This window comes from Vanacampus margaritifer, chromosome 1 (assembly GCF_051991255.1).
Source record: "Vanacampus margaritifer isolate UIUO_Vmar chromosome 1, RoL_Vmar_1.0, whole genome shotgun sequence".
Lineage (NCBI taxonomy): Eukaryota > Metazoa > Chordata > Actinopteri > Syngnathiformes > Syngnathidae > Vanacampus > Vanacampus margaritifer.
In genome coordinates, this window is record NC_135432.1 from 60,628,322 (window position 1) to 60,647,824 (window position 19,503).

At 41.6% G+C, this 19,503-nt stretch overlaps 3 protein-coding genes across 5 annotated transcripts in view; 1 reads left to right on the forward strand and 2 right to left on the reverse strand.

Annotated features, from left to right (window-relative positions):
• Positions 1–64: 64 nt before the first annotated feature.
• On the reverse strand, positions 65–9,664 carry wdr20a (WD repeat domain 20a). Its single transcript, XM_077559389.1, has 4 exons — positions 9,401–9,664; positions 6,913–7,095; positions 4,417–5,763; positions 65–2,182 (listed from the first exon to the last, which is right to left on the reverse strand). Exons 1-4 carry the CDS (start codon positions 9,662–9,664, stop codon positions 2,129–2,131), a joined length of 1,848 nt encoding a protein of 615 aa, XP_077415515.1. The 3' UTR covers positions 65–2,128.
• A 1,135-nt stretch (positions 9,665–10,799) lies between these two features.
• Positions 10,800–13,885, forward strand: LOC144044819 (uncharacterized). 2 transcript variants are annotated; one of them, XM_077559471.1, is made up of 5 exons: positions 10,810–10,940; positions 11,058–11,113; positions 11,201–11,275; positions 12,507–12,584; positions 12,916–13,885. In XM_077559471.1, exons 1-5 carry the CDS (start codon positions 10,904–10,906, stop codon positions 13,417–13,419), a joined length of 750 nt encoding a protein of 249 aa, XP_077415597.1. In that variant the 5' UTR covers positions 10,810–10,903; the 3' UTR covers positions 13,420–13,885. The 2 variants fall into 2 exon arrangements, with proteins under 2 accessions (XP_077415604.1, XP_077415597.1); XM_077559478.1 differs by lacking the exon at positions 11,201–11,275 and having other exon boundaries at positions 10,800–10,940.
• A 661-nt stretch (positions 13,886–14,546) lies between these two features.
• dync1h1 (dynein, cytoplasmic 1, heavy chain 1) overlaps positions 14,547–19,503 on the reverse strand; it is a 35,046-nt gene continuing 30,089 nt past the window's right edge. For both annotated transcript variants that reach the window (XM_077559459.1, XM_077559449.1), the window contains exons 72-77: positions 17,304–17,512; positions 17,006–17,159; positions 16,200–16,342; positions 15,259–15,427; positions 15,015–15,139; positions 14,547–14,946 (exon numbers count right to left, since the gene is read on the reverse strand). In XM_077559459.1, coding sequence (XP_077415585.1) covers positions 14,818–14,946; positions 15,015–15,139; positions 15,259–15,427; positions 16,200–16,342; positions 17,006–17,159; positions 17,304–17,512 — 929 coding nt within the window. In that variant the 3' untranslated portion in view covers positions 14,547–14,817. The remainder of the gene's footprint in view (positions 14,947–15,014; positions 15,140–15,258; positions 15,428–16,199; positions 16,343–17,005; positions 17,160–17,303; positions 17,513–19,503) is intronic.

Genomic DNA, 19,503 nt, shown 5'->3' on the forward strand with positions numbered 1-19,503 from the left:
ATTTTCTGATTATGACCGTACATGTTCATGTGGTGGACAAATAGAAAAACAGGAAAACAATGTATTCAAGATTATTTTTTAATATTATTAATATGTATACTTTAGGCTTTAGAAATATAACTATCCATGACAAAACTTCCCACGGGGGAAACGGTAAGTTTGCCCTCCCCAACCCTCCCCATCATCAAATCAGTTAATTACAATATACACAGTATGATACAGAGCACATTTCAATCTGAACACAATATTAAAATAAATGTTCAATAGATAGACTTAATATTTTTCTCTCTACTGTATTAGCCGTCTGTGAGTTGTGAGCACAGCACAAAAACATGTAAAGCCATTTTTTTTCATCTAATAAACTTATTTAAGTGCAAACTTTACTCTTGTTAAAAAGACTATATAATTGCAGCATCCAGTTTTTAGCTTTTTGGGGGGGCGGGGGGTGGCGGTGGGGACTTCAAACAGTCCCCTGCCCTCTTTTTTGTTCAAATAGGAGTAGTACTAATACGAAACAAAAAACAAAAATCAGTGCAAAAGTCATTGGGTTGGACATTGGGGAAACGTGACAAATGCAACATTCCCAGATGCTCGCTTGATCGACAAAAAAAAAAAAAAAAAAAAAAAAGGACAGCTCCACTCAATTTTAATAACCCTGAGCAGTCTAAGCTACACTTCTATTTTTTTATTTTAAAACTGTTATGGAACCATTCACTCGGGATGAGTTTTGACATGTCTTAACAGAATGTAAAAATGAAACCAAACTAATACAGTAAGTAGAGCAAAACTCCACATTGCACCTTTTATCCCTCGATTGGGTCTTCCTCTATAAGGCAGGGATAGGCAGCCTTTTTTTTTTTCCTATTCCAAGTATGCTTAAAAAATACATTTGTGTTTTTTTTTAATTTTATTTTATTGCATGGCAGGCATGAGCAAAGCTCAGGAGGGCCATGTGTTTGGCCCATGGGCCACAGGTTGCCCACCCCTGCTTGAAAGCAGTGATTCCCAACCACTGAGAAAGTTGACTTCCTTTTTTCAGTATAGTGCTATGAAAGTGTTTGCCCTCTTCTCAAATTCTAACTTTACATCGTTTCCCCTAAACATAACATGCAGTTTTTGAATGGTGATTTATTAGGGGGGAGTATTTAAAGCTATCTGGCACTGTGTGGGGAAAAAGTACTCGCACCTTTTGTTAATTCATATTTTCACTGACCACGCCCTAATTAAGCTTTGGGACTCCAGTGAACTAGAAATGGAGACACACGCAACACCTAAAACAACATCTAAAGAATTGCAGGCCTCCCTCGCCTCAGGTAGGCAATAAGAGACTGGGCGAAAATGACATGACGTCATGGCAGTGCTACAAGGAAGAAAAAAGAAAAAAAATGCATCTAGTGTAATGTTACACAGTATTTTCAGTAAGAAAATCATACCTACAGTCAAAACGTGGTAGTAAGTGTCTGGAGATGCTTTACTACTTCAGGACCTGGGCGACCTGTTGTGGACGTTGGAATCATTAATTCTCCCTCTTTGCCAGAAATTCTTGAGGGGGAATGTTTGGCCATCAGGTCGTGACCTCACGAAAAAGGGCACTTGGGTTCTGCAGGACTACAATCAGAAAGACAGCATTCCAAGGAAAGTACTTTTTTTTTCCCCCACACGGGACCAGGTAGATTATAAAAATGTGTTGCCCTCAAGTAATAAGAATCACAATTTAAAAACTGCATTTTGTTTACTTGCGTTATTCATGTCTCATATTTACATTTGATCTTATAAGTGGGGAAACTATGCAAATTAAAAAAAATAATAATAATAAAGAAGAGGGCGAATAGTTGATGGCACATTCTATACTTTGGTAGTCTGTTTGTGTTGTGACACTTTTCCCCAAACTAAAATAGGCACCTTGGCTCAAAAAAGGTTGGGAAAGACTGCTCTTAAGTGAGTGTGAAATAGAAAAAAGGTGAGAAGGCTAGGAATTTAATCCCATAAATAAAATTGAAAAAAAAGAAAGCAAAAAAAAAAAAAAAAAGAGGAAAACTTGCAACACTCGCAGAGGAAGTGAAGAGCAGCATCAGACTGTGGCTTGCGTGGGTTTTTGTCTTTAGCAGCAGATATATTGTGTTGTGGGCTATACTACTGTTCCACTGGGAGAGCTGGCTTGGTTTTGGGAGGACAATAAACCCTGGAAAAAGGAAAACAAAAAAAAGGAGATTTGCATTTGGGAGAAGGAGGAGGAAATGGGGAACAAAATGGATTGGAAAAAAAAAAATGAATTTCACAAACTGCAGCAAAAGGGGGGAAAAAAATGATCATCAGTCGCTTCTGGTCATTCAAAGCAGCCATTTTTGGAAGCAAAGTGAGTTCAAAGTTCAAGTCTGAATGCTTTAGAACAGTGAAACGTCAAAACCCCCACACGGTCACAGTTTAGCATTTGCCTACTGAGAAAATGTTTTGAGAACCTGTCCGTTATTTGCTTTTGGGGGGGGGGGGGGGGGTTTGGGTATTCGCCAATTTGCAAGCCTAAGCACAACGCTATCTGGTGCATCTTGGTAGCAAACTGTTGAAGTGAGTCGAAAAGCTTACAGGTTAGTAAACCCTTTTTAGGGTAGGCATCAATTACGTGCAGATTTCCACCATTCGCAGCGGAGTTCGATCCCCATCCCGCGGGGTGAGTGGCGGGGTTCGCGGTACGCCTCAAAGGACCGATTGTCGGGTGTCTCCAAAGATTCCCCTGAGCGGTTATCCTGCGGTGTGGGCATATAAGGGATTTTTTTCCCAGCCTGATCCAATCCTTAGGTGAGTGGTTAACACCAAGTTTTTTTAATTTTTTTAATTTATATATTATCTTTTTTTGCACGTCAGACTTGTACCGGTACTTGTGCATTGAGAAACTGAGAAAGATGTTTTCAATATGAAAAATGAATCGGTTCTTCCTTGGCTCACCCCTGCACCCAGTTTGATGGAAGTACTTTTTTTTTCTTCTTTTTGAAAAGATGTTTTTCTGCACTGCAAAACACACTTAAGATGTGAGCACATGAAGGAAGTGCATACAAGATTGTTCGGCGCAAAGAAGCTGAGCGTGTGCACGCATGAGCGCACTAAAGCAGTGATTCCCAACCACTAAGCCGCAAGGAGTTGCTCAGTATATGCTAATTCATCCGAAAATTATTATTGACTATAAATAATGCATCTTTGATCATCAATGTATGCCAGCATCATTAAGGACGTGCAAAAAAATTAGATAACAGAAGGTACAAATAAAGGGGAAGTCAACCCAAAAATGATCTTTACAATTATAGTCCAGACATGATATGCTGATTCATATTGCATTTGTGGAATATGAAATAAGCATCAAAACACCTGCTTTCATCCATTTTGCCACTTGCTGCCGACAAAAAAAAAAAAGACATCATGGCTGCTCAGGGCTTATGCAATGACCAATCACGGCTCGCCTGATCACGTGACATTCGCACGCTGAGCCGTGCTCGGTCGTTGCTTGAGCAGTTGTGATGTCATTTTTAGTCGACAAAGTGGCAAACGGCTGGATTTTGCTGCTTAATTCATATTCCACAAACAATATTAATCAGAATGCCGTGTTTATACTAGTGGGGCTACATAGAACATACGTGTAAAGAAAACTTTTCGATTGATACTTTAACCATTCGTACAACACAATAATTGTGGTCAACTAAAGTCCAGATTGCGCAAGTACTTTAGTAAGTAAATTGAGACTAAATCCTCATTTGAGTATACAGTGAAGCCCTTCCTATTTTTTCCAAACACATATCACTACGCCATTTATTTGTAAGGGTTAAGCTGAGTCTAAAATTTAAATGCAAATATATTTGCAATTTAAACTAGTAATATAGGCCAATCTAATGTGGCATATTTTTCAGTTAATGTGTTTAAAAGGTGTTGTTTGAAGTAGATGGGAGGGCTATTTTAACTCTAACTATAACCCATCACAAATAGGCAAAAAACTGAAACTCTACCGGGCACGACTGAAATCCTTCATCCTCATACTAATACGTTCATATAGTATCATGAAACAAGCATTTCAGTAGTGTAAACAAGTGTTTCAGTACTGTATGAGTGTGTAAAAGGTAAACGTGATTCATGTCACCCCCCACTCAGTCTGGAATCTGCACATACTTTTTTTGTGACATTTTCATTTTGTATTGTGTCGTGAGATTTTCCTCATGTAAAATATGTGCCTCGACTCTAAAGGTTGGGAAACACTGCACTGACGCATCATCTCTCCTGTGATTTGGCATAGGAGCAGCGAGGGGAGGGTGTTAGGGGGGGTGATATGCGACTTCTATCTGGAATTGCTACACGCTCATCAGTTACAACCCGCCGCCTCCGGCCCGAAGAGAGAGACGCGCTTGGCTCGGCCCTGTGTTAAAAAGAACTTACCACTTTGCCCGGCCTGGCCCACGTGCAAATAAATCCCTCCTGACAAGCAGTCACTAAGCAGTCCTCTAAAAATATAAGCACAGTCAGCCTCTCGTGCGCTATCTTTTTACAAATGAGCGGCTCGAGCAGCGGCACGTCCTCCATGCGCGGGCACAGCGGCGTGCCCAGCGTCTTGGCGGCGTCCGCTTTGCTCTTGGTCAGCACGTTGAGCTTGTCGCTGCTCTTGCTGCTGATGTGGCCCATGCTGTGGTTGCGCTTGTGGTCCTTGTCGTGGTGGCGCTCCTTGCGCTCGTGCAGCGACAGCGTGGCGAACTTGCTGACGCCCGTGGCGATGGCGCTGTCCATGATGCCGCCGCTTAGCTTGTTAGTGTTGTTCGTGGTGGTGGTGGTGGGAGCGGTCGTTGCGGTGGCGCTGGGAGTGGCGGAATGGGGCAGGCTGTTGGAACGCGGTAGCGTAGGGGAGACGGAGTTCACGCTGGGAGTGACGGCGCCGCTGGTGCTTCCGTTGGTGGCGTTGGTGCTGGACGCGAGTATGGTGGAGCACGGCGGCGGGATGGTGGCGTTCATCACGTTGGTGTGCGTCCGAGTCCGCGAAAGCGGCAAGTGCGGGAACAGGATGTCCTCGGTGAGGTCCCACAGGCACAGTTGAGTGTCCTGGCCCACCGAGCCGAAGCGGTACGTGACGCTGACGGGCCGGCTCTCGGTGGAGTTGCGCTTGGAGAGGCGCGACTGCGTGCTGTTGGCGCGGTCCCGCCCCGAGTTGGCCAGCTGCTCCTGGAAGTCCTCGTCGCTGCCGCTGAACTCCAGCGGGTCGCTCTCCTCCACGCTGGTGGTGTAGTGGTCGAAGGCCACCACGCTCACCCACGACTTGTGGCCGTGGCCGCGGGCGATCACCCGGCAGTCCAGGAAGGACCACACGGTGACCAGGTCGTCCTCGCCGCCCGCCACGATGTACTTGCCGTCGGGGCTCCAGCACACGCACAGCAGGCCGCCGAAGTAGCTCTTCATGGTGCCGTGCAGCTCCACCGCGTCAAAGTTGAACACGCGCAGGAAGCCGTCCTGGCTCACGCACGCCAGGAACTTGCCGTCCGGCGAGAAGGCAAACTCGTTGAGGGCGCCCTCGCCCACCGTCCATTTGAGCAAGGGGTTCCGCGTGGATTTGCTCTTGCAGGTGTGCACCGAGTAGTTGTCGCCCTGCTTGAGGAGTTGGTAGTGCGGCGCCGTCGTGCCGCACGTGTGCTCCACGTTGTAGAGGTACAGGTTGCCGCTGGCGTGCGACACCAGGAAGAGGCTCTCGGAGCCGGGAACCCACTTCACACACGTCACCCTGGACTTGTCTATTAGTCTCTGGTGGGAGGAGAAATGACAGGACAAGAACATCACAAATTGTTTTTTTATTTCACTGAAGCAACCCCCTTCGCTCCCGGCTATTTTACTGGATTTTGACTGATTTTTGTTCTATTGCTATAAAAACATGGAACCTACCGGAATAAATTACTCATCTTTCATCAGGAAAAAAAAAGAGTTTCCATTTTGCAGCAATTAGCATTAAAATATAGCTAAGTTTAATCAATATTCACATTCCTGGTGAAAACACTGTCAAAAAGAACTTGTTGCAACATTGCCCTGGCTGATTGTATACTTTGCTGCCACCTGCTGGTCGTTTTTTTGGTAATAACTACCATTGCTTTAAGCCGCCTCTTCATGTCAGAAGCCGCATCAAAGTCTTCTGTATGCTCTTGCATTAAAAAAAACATTAAAAAACAAAAAAACATAAATATGTTTTTGGGAGCGAAGGACAAAGTATTAAAAACGTATTTACACGTTTTTGGCTTTGAATGAGTTAATTGACTGTGAAAATCATATCAACGTGTATAATCCCTTTGTCATATACACAATTGGCCTTGCATTTTCTTAAATTGCGGGAATATTGTTTTATTTTATTTTATTACAAATGAAATAAATAAATGATTGAAACGCAAAACAAAAAAGTGTTGCCTACGAGTAGCTCGCGTGCCTGCTCTAAAAATAGATCACCAGTAATGGGGCAATGCGATTTCCTAGGAATGGTGTAGAAGTGACCATCAAAAAATGGCATGGGTGGGATCTTTCACAAAAAAAAAAAAAAAAAAAGTAAATCAGCTTGATGCAGGATATGTTAAACTTCAGGTGCTTCCAAACGCATCACCTCCATAGATGACGTAGGTGGAGTCCTCCGAAGGGCACCTAAATTAGGACAGCTATTGTTGGAAGTCCATAGGAGCTTGAAAACACTTTAAAAGGGTCCACCAGACATTTCATCCATTTTAGGGCTTGCACTCGGCCATTCAAACTCCACTTGAGCCCCCCCCCGCATGACACCCAATACATTTCAAGTCCGTTTGGTGACGGACATGCGCACAGTTTGTGCCACATAATGACCCAATGGTTCCTCTCGCTAGTTGAGGCAATTGATTACCATTTGTAAACAACAGGATAGCTACATATAATCCTCACCTCCTCATTGAAGAGCTTGCTCGTCTCCTTCTTGATGGGGTCGATGAGCTGCACTTGGCCGGCGGAGAAGCCCACCAGCAGCGACACGCTCTCGGCCGTGGCGGTGAGGTGGTTGAAGTCATGGCAGGTGGGCTGTGTCCCCTTGTAGATGCGCTTGTCTATGGGCTTGCTCAGGTCAGCGGCCTGTGAGGAAAGGGAGGCACACGGCGACGACAACTAGTGTGGTAAGAAACGGTGCACTAGGTTGATTATTTACACAAGTGGCAGAATGTAACAACATTTTTTGGGGGGATTTAAACCTGAGAGCTGCTTCTTTTACGGGCTATCAGTTGTGTGTCTTTCCTTGACATCCAGACCGCGCAAATGGCTCCACATTGTGGCATGTGTGACGGTGTTTTAATGGAGGATAATTTAGCAGTCAGCTGACATTCGGTGAAAAAAAGTCCACCGGTCAGCCTCAACATGCACCAGTTGATCAGAGCCCCTGTTACTGATTAACACCATTCTGCTACATTCAGTTTTTGAATTTAGATGCTTCTGGGGTTGGCGAAAGATTCTGGTTGGTAACCCGGAGGGTAGTAGGTGATGTCTGGTCGGTGCTGGATTTCACTTTCCTTTCTTTTCTTTGATCCTTCCTCGGGTCTCCTGACAACCTCACGACTCTAGCTGGATTCTGAAGTATTCGGTTTAGGTGAACGGTATGGGATTTTTAATAGGTTTTTAGGTGAATTAATGAGTACACACTCATCCCGCACGTGCACATACACAAAAAAAAGAAGAAGTTTTACTACATTCAAATATTTGTGCGAGTGGCAGAATCCTGGATAACATTAAAAAAAATGTTTGTTGGGTTTATTAGATTAAAATCGTAATCGGACAGAATGACTTTAAAAAAAATAAAAAAATAAAAATCTAGATTTTACTTTTTGGCTATATCGACCAGCCCTACCTCACGCTGAGAAAACCTTCAAATATTACGGACACTTGCCAGAATGACATTGGACCTGATTAATTTATTTTGTATTGATTAGATTGTGTTAAAACAGGGTTTATCAAAAGTAGGTATACCCTTTAAATGTCAGATTTGTTCTTGCATTTTTTTCCCCTTCCTGACCTCCTTTTCTTTGACCAGTTGTTTAATGAGCTACATTTCTACTTTCATCACACCCGTTTTCCTGTTCATGCCTCCTTGCATTCATCCTTCCGCCCCCTAAACCTGCTTTTCTGCCTTCTTCATTCCACCTCCGACCTGCTTTCTTCCTCTTTTACGGCTACAGTTACTTCTACGGTTGTTACTTCTCAGATTGATTGCGAAGCTGTGGTTTTCCATGGGAAGACTGCTTATCTTCATATGCAAGATATTGCAAAAACTGTACCATTATGCGATTTCCGGCTTGTGGTAAAAAGTGAGTTTGGGACCTTTATGTCAGAAGATATTTCAATATCAACACATATGAGCATACTGTTAATTTTCCAATCACACACAATATGTTCTGAGGCTGAGCCGAGCAAAGAATATCTTCATAACAATTGTCAACAAAATATTGCAAATAGTTTTTTTCCCCGCGTTTGTGAACTCAACTCACTTCACAGTAAGCAGCACTTAGAATGAAATTGTGACCAGATCACAAGAGGAAGCGATTTATTTCCACTTCCAAACTGAATAAAACAAGTATTACACGTTATGTATTTGAAACCCTTTCAAGCAGCAGATGATTCAATACAACAACTTTTTAACAGTACCAATCATGTTCTTTATCCTCTGTGAAGAGCTGTGACCAGCTGAGACATCTGTACTGTACAGACATCCATGTACGATATATAGTGTATGTGTCTGTGGGAAGCTGTTTCAAATTCTTAAATGACAAAGTCCCATAACAAATATACACATTTTCAGCATTTACATTATCAAGATTCCCATCATTTCCCTCATCTAAAATCTATTCTAGTGGACACATAAATTTGACACAGAACTCCAGAGTACAAATGCTTTGGAGCAACTGTACTAAAGGTAAGATTTTTGGTCACTTGAGTCATGGAATTTAATGATATTTGGGGCATTTAAATGACACATTTGGCGACTAAGCCACTTACATGGAGCTAAGCTAACTCCGCTCACTCCAATGGTAGCAGTGCTAAGTGGACACCTGTCAGAATATGGGGCGTCGACAGGTGGCACGGAGCAGTCAACGCCAAGCACAAACTTTTCACAGCTACTTTTAAAACTGTGATAACTGACAAGGAGCTCAATTTTAACACCACTTATACTACAGTACCAACTCGAGAAGGGAAATTCGCACTATTAGCCTCTAAGTAGCAACGAAGTCAGTCGCACTGCTAACTAGTTAGCTCGAAGCTAACGAACCTGCTTGCTCCGTTTGAAAGTCACACGCCCGCCAGAGTTGAGCTACGAGGCCGGGCGGGAGGCGACGGGCTCGGGCAACGCCAAGCGGCACTGCTGGGGAGTGTGCGTGTCATGGCACGGTACCTTTCGGACGCCTTTGTAGATGTAGAAGTAGAGCTCACGGCCCACATTGAAACAGATCCTGTCGCCGTTGCCCGACTGGTCGTTGACGTTGACGAAGGAGACCTTGACCGGGTTGGAGCCCTGCGAGTTAAAAGGCACTCTGTTGGGACGGCTGTATTCGGAGTGTGTGAGGAGTTTGTAGACGCCTTCTCGGGTGGTGAACTGAGTTTTGATTTCGTTCATCTCCTTCCCTCCTCCCTCCGCCGCCATCTTTAAAATTAACATTCATCCCTTTCCCCCTAGCCGGATCTTACGCACTGGGGAAGGCGGGAGAGTGAAAGGGCTGGGGAGGTCTTTTTTGTTTTTGTTTTTTGTTTTGGGCGCAACCTTTGTACATTTGGGACAAGTTACTAAAAGCTTTTTGTTCTTTTGGAAAATATTATTTTTAGTTTTGCTAGGGGGAATAAAAGATCAAGTCCAATTTGCTGTATTTATTAAATTTCATATACATAAAAAGTAAGTGTGGAGGAAAGAAGCCATGCGTGCATCCGTAACGAATTATTATTATTTGTTTTCGATCAGACGTTTTTTTTTTAAACAATTAAAACGGTAAACGCTTATATTGAATACAATATTTTTGCATTAATTAATTACATTGACTGCATAGCATTTTTTTTCATCCCCGAAGGGAAGGGAGGGGCAATCGCATGTGGCCGATTCACGAGACCACACTCTGAGAGGCCCATTGATTAATTTTCACAAATTATATATATTTTTAAAAATACATATTTTTAAATTCACATGTTTATTTTACAAAGCCAAATAGTCTTCGCTGAAAAACATTCAATATATGTTGGAAAACGTGAAGGAACTGGGGAAAAGACTGCCAGACAAACTGAGGAAAATCTAAAATGTGAAAACATTGGGGGAAAATAATAATAATCTGCATTCTGCAAATATGCACGGCCTTATGCTGCCCTAAAAACAACATAATATACTGTACACTCAAAAACAACACAATATACACCCAATCAACAAAATAGACAATAAAAAAATAATTAAAATACATTAATAAATGTTTCTGATTGCTTAAAAACACGAGCTCCCCGAAATTCATAAATACATTAGTTTTACGTTCGAAATAACTATTAGACATAGCAACTTCTGAGAATTAACTTCCAGTACTGTACAGTTATTTATCCATTTATTTTAGCCGTACTTAGACCGGAAATCACGCCTGTGATCCTTATTTTGGTCATTAATATTAATTAATTATATTACAAATATATTAATTCAGTAACATGTATTAAAAAAAACATTTATATTACTGGCAAAAATAAACTAAACGCGTTTGTAGTGAAGAATGAACAAAATTACCTGGCTGTTGCAAAACGCAAAAGCACAATGTTGCAGAAGTTTTTTTTTTTTCTTGACGTCATATTTTACGACACTTGAGAAATTACGGCAACAGTGACATTTCTCTATTAATTAAGTTTCGCGCGCTTAATCTGTCCCAGCATCAACATGTTTTACAGGCGAAGACGACCACCTTTAATTCCAGGTAGTAACTTGATGACACCCTGAATATGATGACTGATTTTTAAATTAAGACCTCAACACAGGCAGTTTCATGTCACTAATGGCGTTTTTAAGTGTGATTTCGCCTCCATTCTTGTAGACATCAATGACAGTGGGCAAACAAGCAACATGGAGCAGCTCGCCTTCAAATACAAGGTCACACCAGTTATCACTTATCAGCAATTTCACTGCTTTAAACTCACACGTGTTTTTAAAGTAATGAAACAATGTGTGTGTTTTTAGGAGATGTGTAAAGTGGAAACCAGCACTGATTCAGACTCTGAAATTAGTCCAAGATGGTCAGATACCAGCACTATGGTACTAGAACGCACTAAAAGCCATCACATGTTATATATTGTGCTCACTTAAATACAGTGGTGCCTTGACTGACAAGTTTAATATATTACTTAACCACGCTTGAAACTCAAATCAGTGTTATCTCAAACCATATCTTCTATTGTAATGAATGGGAATGCCTTTAAACTATTCCCAAGAAAGCAACTTTTTTGTAGCATTTTTTTTAAAGAAAAAATGCCAAGCTAAAGTACGGAAGCGTATTGCATTCACATGGGAAAAAAAACAACTCCTGTTTTTTCTGACAATTTTTTTTGGGGAGCTTTGTTTGTTTGTTTTTTGAGTATTTTTTCTGTTTTTCTGAATATTTTTTTCTGTCCAAAAATTATTCTGAAAAACGGGCTGAAAAAAAATATTCAGAAAAACAGGGGGGAAAAAATATTTGTAAAAACAGAAACAAAAATCATTAAAAAGAAAATGGATTAAAAAAAAACAGGGGGAAAAATATTTAATAAAACAGAAAAAAAATACTCAAAAAAACAAAGCTCTCCCCAAAAATTTGTCAGAAAAACAGGACTTTTTTTTTTTTCAAGTGAATGCAGTACGCTTCCGTACTAAAGTATTGTACTTTATTAGAATTTCAAACATCAAATAGCTTGTGTATCATAATTAAATGGACATTGTGGTGTGTTTTTTTCCTTGTGCTCGACTGGCCGATAGGGAGCAGTATAACACATATAACCATACGTCTAACACATATAACCATATGTCATAGATTTGATAAAATCACAGTTAACTAAGCTGCAATAATATTGTTTTTCACAGGGGATAAAGAATATATGCTTATAAATATTGTCCGTACACTCTATTACTTGTGTTCAATAAAGTCACTTTAATATGCATAGCTATAGCATTTTGCATGAGGTGTTAGCATTAAGTTAGCGGACTTTCGTAAGACAAAGTTAATGTGGTTTGATTAAATACACAAGGTGTAATTATCGTTTTTTTTCAGTTTAAAATTTCATGTAAACCTCAAATAGATGTGGCAAACTGCTTGAAGCAAGCCCTTAAAAAAAAATGTTCACAAGCGTGTCAAATTGCTGCCTGTTGTGATGTTTGCTGCCACCATAGTATGCTCTTGTAACTCAATTTCATAAATTTTTTTTTGCTCACAACTCGAGGCAAAAAATGTTCTATTTTGAAAAACTCATGCGATACCACTGTTTTAAAAAAAATCATCATAAATGTGTGGCAGGAATGTGTGAGCAGTGCGCCGGAGAGTGGCAGCTTAAGACGGACGTTACCACTAGTGCACAAAACTGCGGGAACTTTGGTAAGATGACTGAAGCCCAAAAAAAGAAGAGGAATTAGTTGGAAGCAATAATGCTAAGTGAAACTCTCACTTCAGGGGCAGAGTTACCTTTACAATGGACCCAAATGAAAATGGTAAAAAAAAAAAATGCTTAAAATGATCGCTCCAATCCAAAATAGGTTACTTTTATTTTTGGGGCAAAAGTTTTTTTGTTTTTTTTGTCAAATCAAAATGGCAGACTTTCGGTATGTTATATTTGTGGGTCTTGATAAAACAGTGCTATGAATAAATGAACTGTGATGTTTTCTTTGGAAACTTCTTTGGCCCTAACTAAGTTTATTGCCGATTGTAGTTTTTGGACCCGTATGATGGAAGCTCGGAGGATTCTGACGAGACCAACATGGATCCCAGCTGGCGAACCAGGCAGCAGGGAAAAGGAGGACGAGGTCGCTTCTCACGTCGGACCCGGCAATTTATCCTTCACCCTCCTCCGTCCACTGGCTTTCGGTCACTGGAAAAACCAACAGAAACGGCGAGCGAGCAGGAGCGCCATCTTCTGGACGTGCATATGAAGTGTGTGGACGACTCCGAGGTTTGGCTGTGCGAGCTGACCGGCAGCCAAGCGGCGGCGGCGGCGGCGGCGAGCATGGAAGTGCGCTGCCGACTCCACCGTGATGCCCAGATGCCCGAGAGTTCCTTGGAGAGAACGACGAACCCGTGTAATCTCCGTGTGGTGGTTAAGAGGAAGATGGCTGTGACCGGAGGAGACGGGTTCGAGCAAAGAAAGAAGCAGTGCGTGGGCCACATGGGGGAGGAAGAAGACGGAGGAGGAGAATCTGCATCTGATGCATGCTAGATTCCGGTCAAGTGACTTTTGATTTGCACTTTGTTTACTGCACTTTTTTTTTGTTAGCATGCAGTCGCTAAAAAAAATGCATTCTATTAATTTTGTTGTATTTAAAACCCACATTTGTCTACGTTTGTTTTAACGACGAAAGTTCTTGAAAAAACGTGGATGAACTATCACTAACGTTTACTTCGAAAAACACGGGTTATCCTCTTAAAAAGGGGGGGGGGGGGGTAGGGTGCTGATATCCACGTTAATTGTAATTGCCTATAAATTCCACAAGGTGGCGGCAAAGCACTTTCTTTTTCTATTACACGAGGTGATGGCCTGACTTTCCTGAAGCTCCCTTTCACTTCAATGCGTACAGTGGTGCCCTGAGATACGAGTTTTATTCGTTCCTTGACCACACATGTATCATAAAACACTTGTATCTCAAATCATCTTTCCCCATTGAAATAAATGGACATGCCATTAATCAAGTGTATATTATATTATTCATATTTATTGAGGGCATTACTGGAAAACTGAGGATCTTCACCAAGGCTGAGTGCCAAATCATGGGCGGAGATTCAGTGTGTGGCAGTATTATGTAAATTAGTTGAATTGTGATGTCATAATCACACCCAGACACATTTTCAGAACGGACTTTTTGTTGTCACATTTGATGTTCAAGCAACTCAACTATTTGCAACAAGTTTTCCATCATGTCTACTTAAAATTTTATTTTATTTCTATTTTGGCTTACATAGTAAAGAGTAGGTACCAGAACAATTTCTTGAGTTTACATGACTACTGCATTTCTATTCAAAATAATTTTATTTGGTTACCATACATTTAAAAAATGTTTTGTTTTACTTCAGTTACTACAAATATAGTGGTCTGGCTCACTTAAATTCAAATTGGGGTGACTGTGGCCTATATACTATATTCTGTACGGCTTAATAACGTAATTTTATTATGTGAAAACTGCATTTGTGATTGGCCATTATGCACTACACTGCGTTTGTTTACCTGCAATTCCAATTTAGAATCACAACGAAACCAGCTGTTGACGGCAGGTCACTCATGAAAACTAATCGCAAAACCCCGCCCGACGTTGCTGGGTGTGTGGCGGCTACACACATTTGTACAACTCATTTTAGTCCAGCAAGCTTTATTCAACGTAAAATCCAACAACATACCTGTTCCTTCGTATAAAACCTGTTCTTTCCAAACATGACGCACCAACTGACAACCTCCTCGAAACCTTCTCAGACACTTGCAAAAAACAAACAAACTATGTTCTACTTCTACTGGTCCACAAATGTTCGTGAATGAATTAGATCAAACCGTGTGGTTAAACAAGCAGCACATACAAGAGATTATATCGGTCAGATAAATAATGAAGATTTCTGACATCTAATACGACTACTCCGTGCACAGGACTGCCACGCCGCGCTCGTAGAAGCTGTGCGGATCCTCCTTGGTGGCGATGTCAAAGTCCACGGTGAAGATGAGGTCGGACCTGGTGAAGTTCAGGTACACTGGCAGAGTTACCTGAGAAGAAACATGTTGGTGAGCGTGTGTGTGTGTATGTGGTAGCCTGCGGATGGCACTCTTCCTACCGTGTGTCTCTTTTCGCCATCGCCTTGCTTGATCCAGCGGAGCTGAGTTAGCGGCAGCTCAGTGAAGATGGACGTGGACAAGGACAGCTTGTTGTTTGCGCACGTCGCCCCCTGTAGTTTAAGTCCTACAGCGCATCAATTTGTGTCAGTGTTCGGCCAAAACCCACGCAAGCACACGGAGAACGTACAAACGCCATCCGTGAAGGTCGGAGCAACGCTTCCTATATGCAAATTAAATTCAGACCTTTAATGCCGAAGCTGCACGCGTCCAGTGTGGCGCCCTGGGCGTTGGTGACGTTGACTTCCAGACAAAGCTCCTCCAAAGACCAGCTGTTGGCTTGGGCCACGTACTGGCGGGTGGCGGTGATGTACGCCTCGGGTACAAACAGGCCCCCCAAGCACACGTGGATGTTCTGGGGGACGAGGAAATCAATTTAGATGGGCAGTCATTCCCTAATTGTGGTTTAAATGGGAAAAAGTCAACCCCGAAAAATGTTTTTGACAATATGTTCTATGCAGCCCCAATCGTCTAAATATGATATTCTAGGTAATATTGCGGAATATGAGTTAAGCAGCAAAATCCAGCCATTTTTAATCCATCTCAGGTGGCCATTTTGCCACTTGTTGACTGAAGATGAATAGATGTTGCTCGGGTTTAACTAATCACAGCTCAGCTTCAGAAAACAGGTGATCTGTGATTGGTCATTGCTTGAGCCCTGGGCAACGGCGGAGTCCAACCCAAGACACGCTTAGGACCGTCCCCTCATTTGAATAACATTTCATCCTGGCAGTATGGACCAAAACTACCAAAATGCAAAAATAAATAACTAAAAGTGAAAATAAAAACGGATATAAAAAAATATAATTCAAAAATTTAATCCAAATTTATTTATGTATTTTTGTTTTTATTTCAGTTTATATTTATTAATGATATATATATATTTTATATCCCTTTTTATTTTCACTTTTAGTCATTTATTTTGAATTTTGGCAGTTTTGGTCCTCCATACTGTAATGCCGTCTTCAGTCGACAGCATGTGGCAAAATGGCCGCCCCCCTGAGATGGACAAAAGTGACTGGATTTTGCTTCATAACTCCTATTCCACAAATGTAATATTAATCAGAATGTCATGGTAGACTAGTGAGGTCACACATATTTAAAAACTTTCAATGATGCCGTTTTACCTTCAATTCCTTAGCGCCCCCGCTAGCAGCTCCTTGCGAGATCTGCTGCAGCTGTTTGATGCGCTCGCTGAAGTCGGCCACCCACTGGATGACGGTCATGGAGATGGGCACGGTGTAGCGACACCAGCTGCGAGGGAGGATGCCTGAAACGCGGAATGAGGATCATGACCATTGAAGCATTTGATTACACTTTTGTAAAATATTTGGCTTTTTACTAACTCATTTTGCCATTTTAAAAATTGATATGCGTGTACCCCGCGTTTGTTATTAAAACCCTGGAGAACCCACAGGGTCAAATTTGGCCCCTATAAATTCTGCTACTCAAATAACAAAGACCTTTTTTTTTTTTTTTTTTTTTTTTTACAAATTTAACTTCAAAAGTCCAGAGTGCCACTTTTGACCCCTGCACGAGGCCATCTAGTGGATAAATATTGCACTTACATGAGCCAGAGTGGTGGTGACAAGATGGCTGGAAATCAATCCAAACAAAACCATCTTCTCAGCAAACCATCAGATGGTAAAATTTTTTATTTTTTTTGTTAATCTATTTCATATGTTGCAGAATGCCTAGGAGTATGTTTTATATATTTTTTTTGATAAATTAGCAACGCTGAGCTAGTTAAAAAAAAAAAAAGGGTTAAAATTGAAAAAACATATTTTGGTGTTCAGTGAACTTATAGCAGTCATTTAATGTATAATTCATAATTTTCCAAAGAAGAAAAGGGTTCTTGGGTTCTCCAGGGTTAAAGACTAGAGTAAAATAGTTGGAAAACTGCAAGTAACTCAAACAAAAATGCGCCTTATACCTTTCACTAGGTCGCTAATAAGAGTGCGCAGGTCGTTTGTCTGCTTCTTCTTGCCCTGGCACACTTGCACCACATCCGACAGATCCTGGCGGACATCCTGCAGCATCTTGCCGCCCATCTTCACTTCACGCTCAAAGAAGCGGAACAGCGGGTCCTAGCGGCGGCGTTTGAACAGAGGCAAGTTACGGAAAGGGCTTCAAGGCCAGTTCATTCACGGGTTTCACCTCGTTGGCTCATGAGTGACAAATGATTGAATTGAAGAGCGGCCCTTCACCTCTCTTGCGTTGGGCTCGTTTACCTTGATGTTCTCCACCGTGCGTTTGAGGGGATTGACGGCTTGAGGCATGAGCTGCAGCCAGTTGCCGGCGGTGGTGTGCAGCGTCCGCATCCAGGCCGGCTGGGCGTCGGCGGTGGACGACGTGCGCTCCTTCTTCTCGGTCTCGTAGGCGAGGTCATCCTCATCCTCCAACATCTGCATTTTCAGCATCTTACCCATCATGTCAGTGCCTGTGCAGCCCGGCGGAGAGGGGGGGATATAGTGAGCGGGGAAGGGGGGGAGGGGAGACAGAGCCATGGTGGGAGGAGAAATTAATAAGTGGAACACAAAAGTCATCTCCACGATGGCTCAGGGGTTGCTTCTTTACAAAAACAAACAAATTAGGACAACATGACAAGGCTTCAGGCAATACATCAATCACATGTAACGTTAAAAAAAGAGGTCCCAAGTGATTTTTCATTTACTATGATTTATGACTGACACAAAATACCGCATATGCTCAAATAGTGGCATTCTTAAAAAGACAATTGTTGGGTGTATCATACGGTTTGTCAGGCGTTTTCAAAGGGTGGCTTTTACGCTTGCATGACATGTATGTTGAAATGTCACTTGACTGATTGCCTGCATAGTTTAAGGTTTTATGAAGACGACAATTTTGTCTTTTACATTATTAAAAAAATGTTGAGAAATTAGATCAACTCGGAAGTTATCCAACGTTATGAAAAGGACTGTATTCGACTTGGGAAATTCCTTCCTCAAAAAAAATATCATACTTTTAAACTCAAGAAAAGAATGGGTAGTAAACAAATGCCTCAGTGAATTGACGTCGTCGTCAAATTAACTGCTGACAGACAAGATACACTAAAGTATGGAGTCTTACCATGAAGGTCAAGTTCCCTACAAAATAGTTGGCATTCACCGGACATATTGTAATACAGAGAAAATATTACACAATTGGGAAGAAAAAAAAAAATATATATATATATAAAAAGAAGACTTTTTTGACTGATTGTGGCAATAAATTATATCTTTAAAAAAAAAATGCAATCAAATAAAGATGTCTATTTAGTGTTCCTAATAGACGCCTGGCCCCTGGTGTAGCAAAGTGAGAATATACGGTACATGATGTCAGGTATTATCAAAAAACAACAACAACAACAAAAAAGGTCGTGATGGAGGAGTGGCTAGATGCCTTATTAGTGAGGGGAGGGGTGTATGGATGGGCATTTTTAAATTCAGCAGTCACTTTACTATTAGGTACACCCGTTAGTTAATTTATTATTTACCACAATTGGGCACGTGCAAAGAGTATGATGATCATCATTGTTAATAAATGGCCTCCAATGTCAAATCTGCGGCAAATACCTGATGCTATCATGTCATACTTTTCAACACCTTGAAATTATGTCACAAAGAATTAAGGCAGTTTTGAAGGTAAAAAATGCTAGTGAGGTGTACCTAATAAAGTAGCAAGTGCGTTTATAATAATGAGGGCAGGTGAGGATGAGTGGGGTGGCGGTGAGGGTGGAGGGTGGTGTTTTAGCAAAGCGACATGTTGGCTGTGAAATAACAGCTGCTGGAGGGTGAGGATACGTACACCTTTTACCTTGTAAATGTGATTAGAGCGGAACACAAACTGCACAACAACAATATACAAGAGAGCTGGATGGCTAATAAATGATGACCAATGAAAGATGAGAGGAATCTGCTAAGTGCAACAACGCCCCTGCTTGGAGTGAACATTAGGACAATGGAATAAGAAAGGAGATGGTTAATCAACTGTTGTGGTAAGAATGATGGATGCGTTGCGAGTTTCCAGAACAGACTTTTCATAATGTTTGTAAAAAAAAAAAAAATACAGGCATCCGGGTACTTCTGGGTGGCAGAAAGTAATTGATTACAACCGACTTGCACTGAAAACGATGACAGAAATTTGCGTTTGTGGTTGCACCGCAAACTGTTTTTCAATTTCCTCAGAAATAATAAAAAATTAACCTAGCGGAGCCTAAACAAATGATAAATGGAGTGGATTTATATAGAGAAGATTGCCTGCTATTAATCCAAGCAACAGAAAAGTCTGGTAATCAACCAGTTCTTCAATGATCATGTTAACTAAATCTTCCGCCATGTCTATTTCTGAATCAACTTGCCTGCCGGCGGAGCAATTTACCTTCTCTAACATCTTTTCAACTGACACCCAAAAGTACATGTGACATGGTGA

Coding starts and splice junctions, on each gene's coding strand:
- wdr20a (XM_077559389.1), bottom strand. CDS start 9,664: ATGTTAATTTTAAAGATGGCGGCGGAGGGAGGAGGGAAGGAGATGAAC. Junction 7,096..9,400: donor TCTACAAAGGCGTCCGAAAG/GTACCGTGCCAT, acceptor CTTTCCTCACAG/GCCGCTGACCTGAGCAAGCC. Junction 5,764..6,912: donor GCAAGCTCTTCAATGAGGAG/GTGAGGATTATA, acceptor TCCTCCCACCAG/AGACTAATAGACAAGTCCAG.
- LOC144044819 (XM_077559471.1), top strand. CDS start 10,904: ATGTTTTACAGGCGAAGACGACCACCTTTAATTCCAG. Junction 10,941..11,057: donor ACGACCACCTTTAATTCCAG/GTAGTAACTTGA, acceptor CCATTCTTGTAG/ACATCAATGACAGTGGGCAA. Junction 11,276..12,506: donor GGTCAGATACCAGCACTATG/GTACTAGAACGC, acceptor AATGTGTGGCAG/GAATGTGTGAGCAGTGCGCC.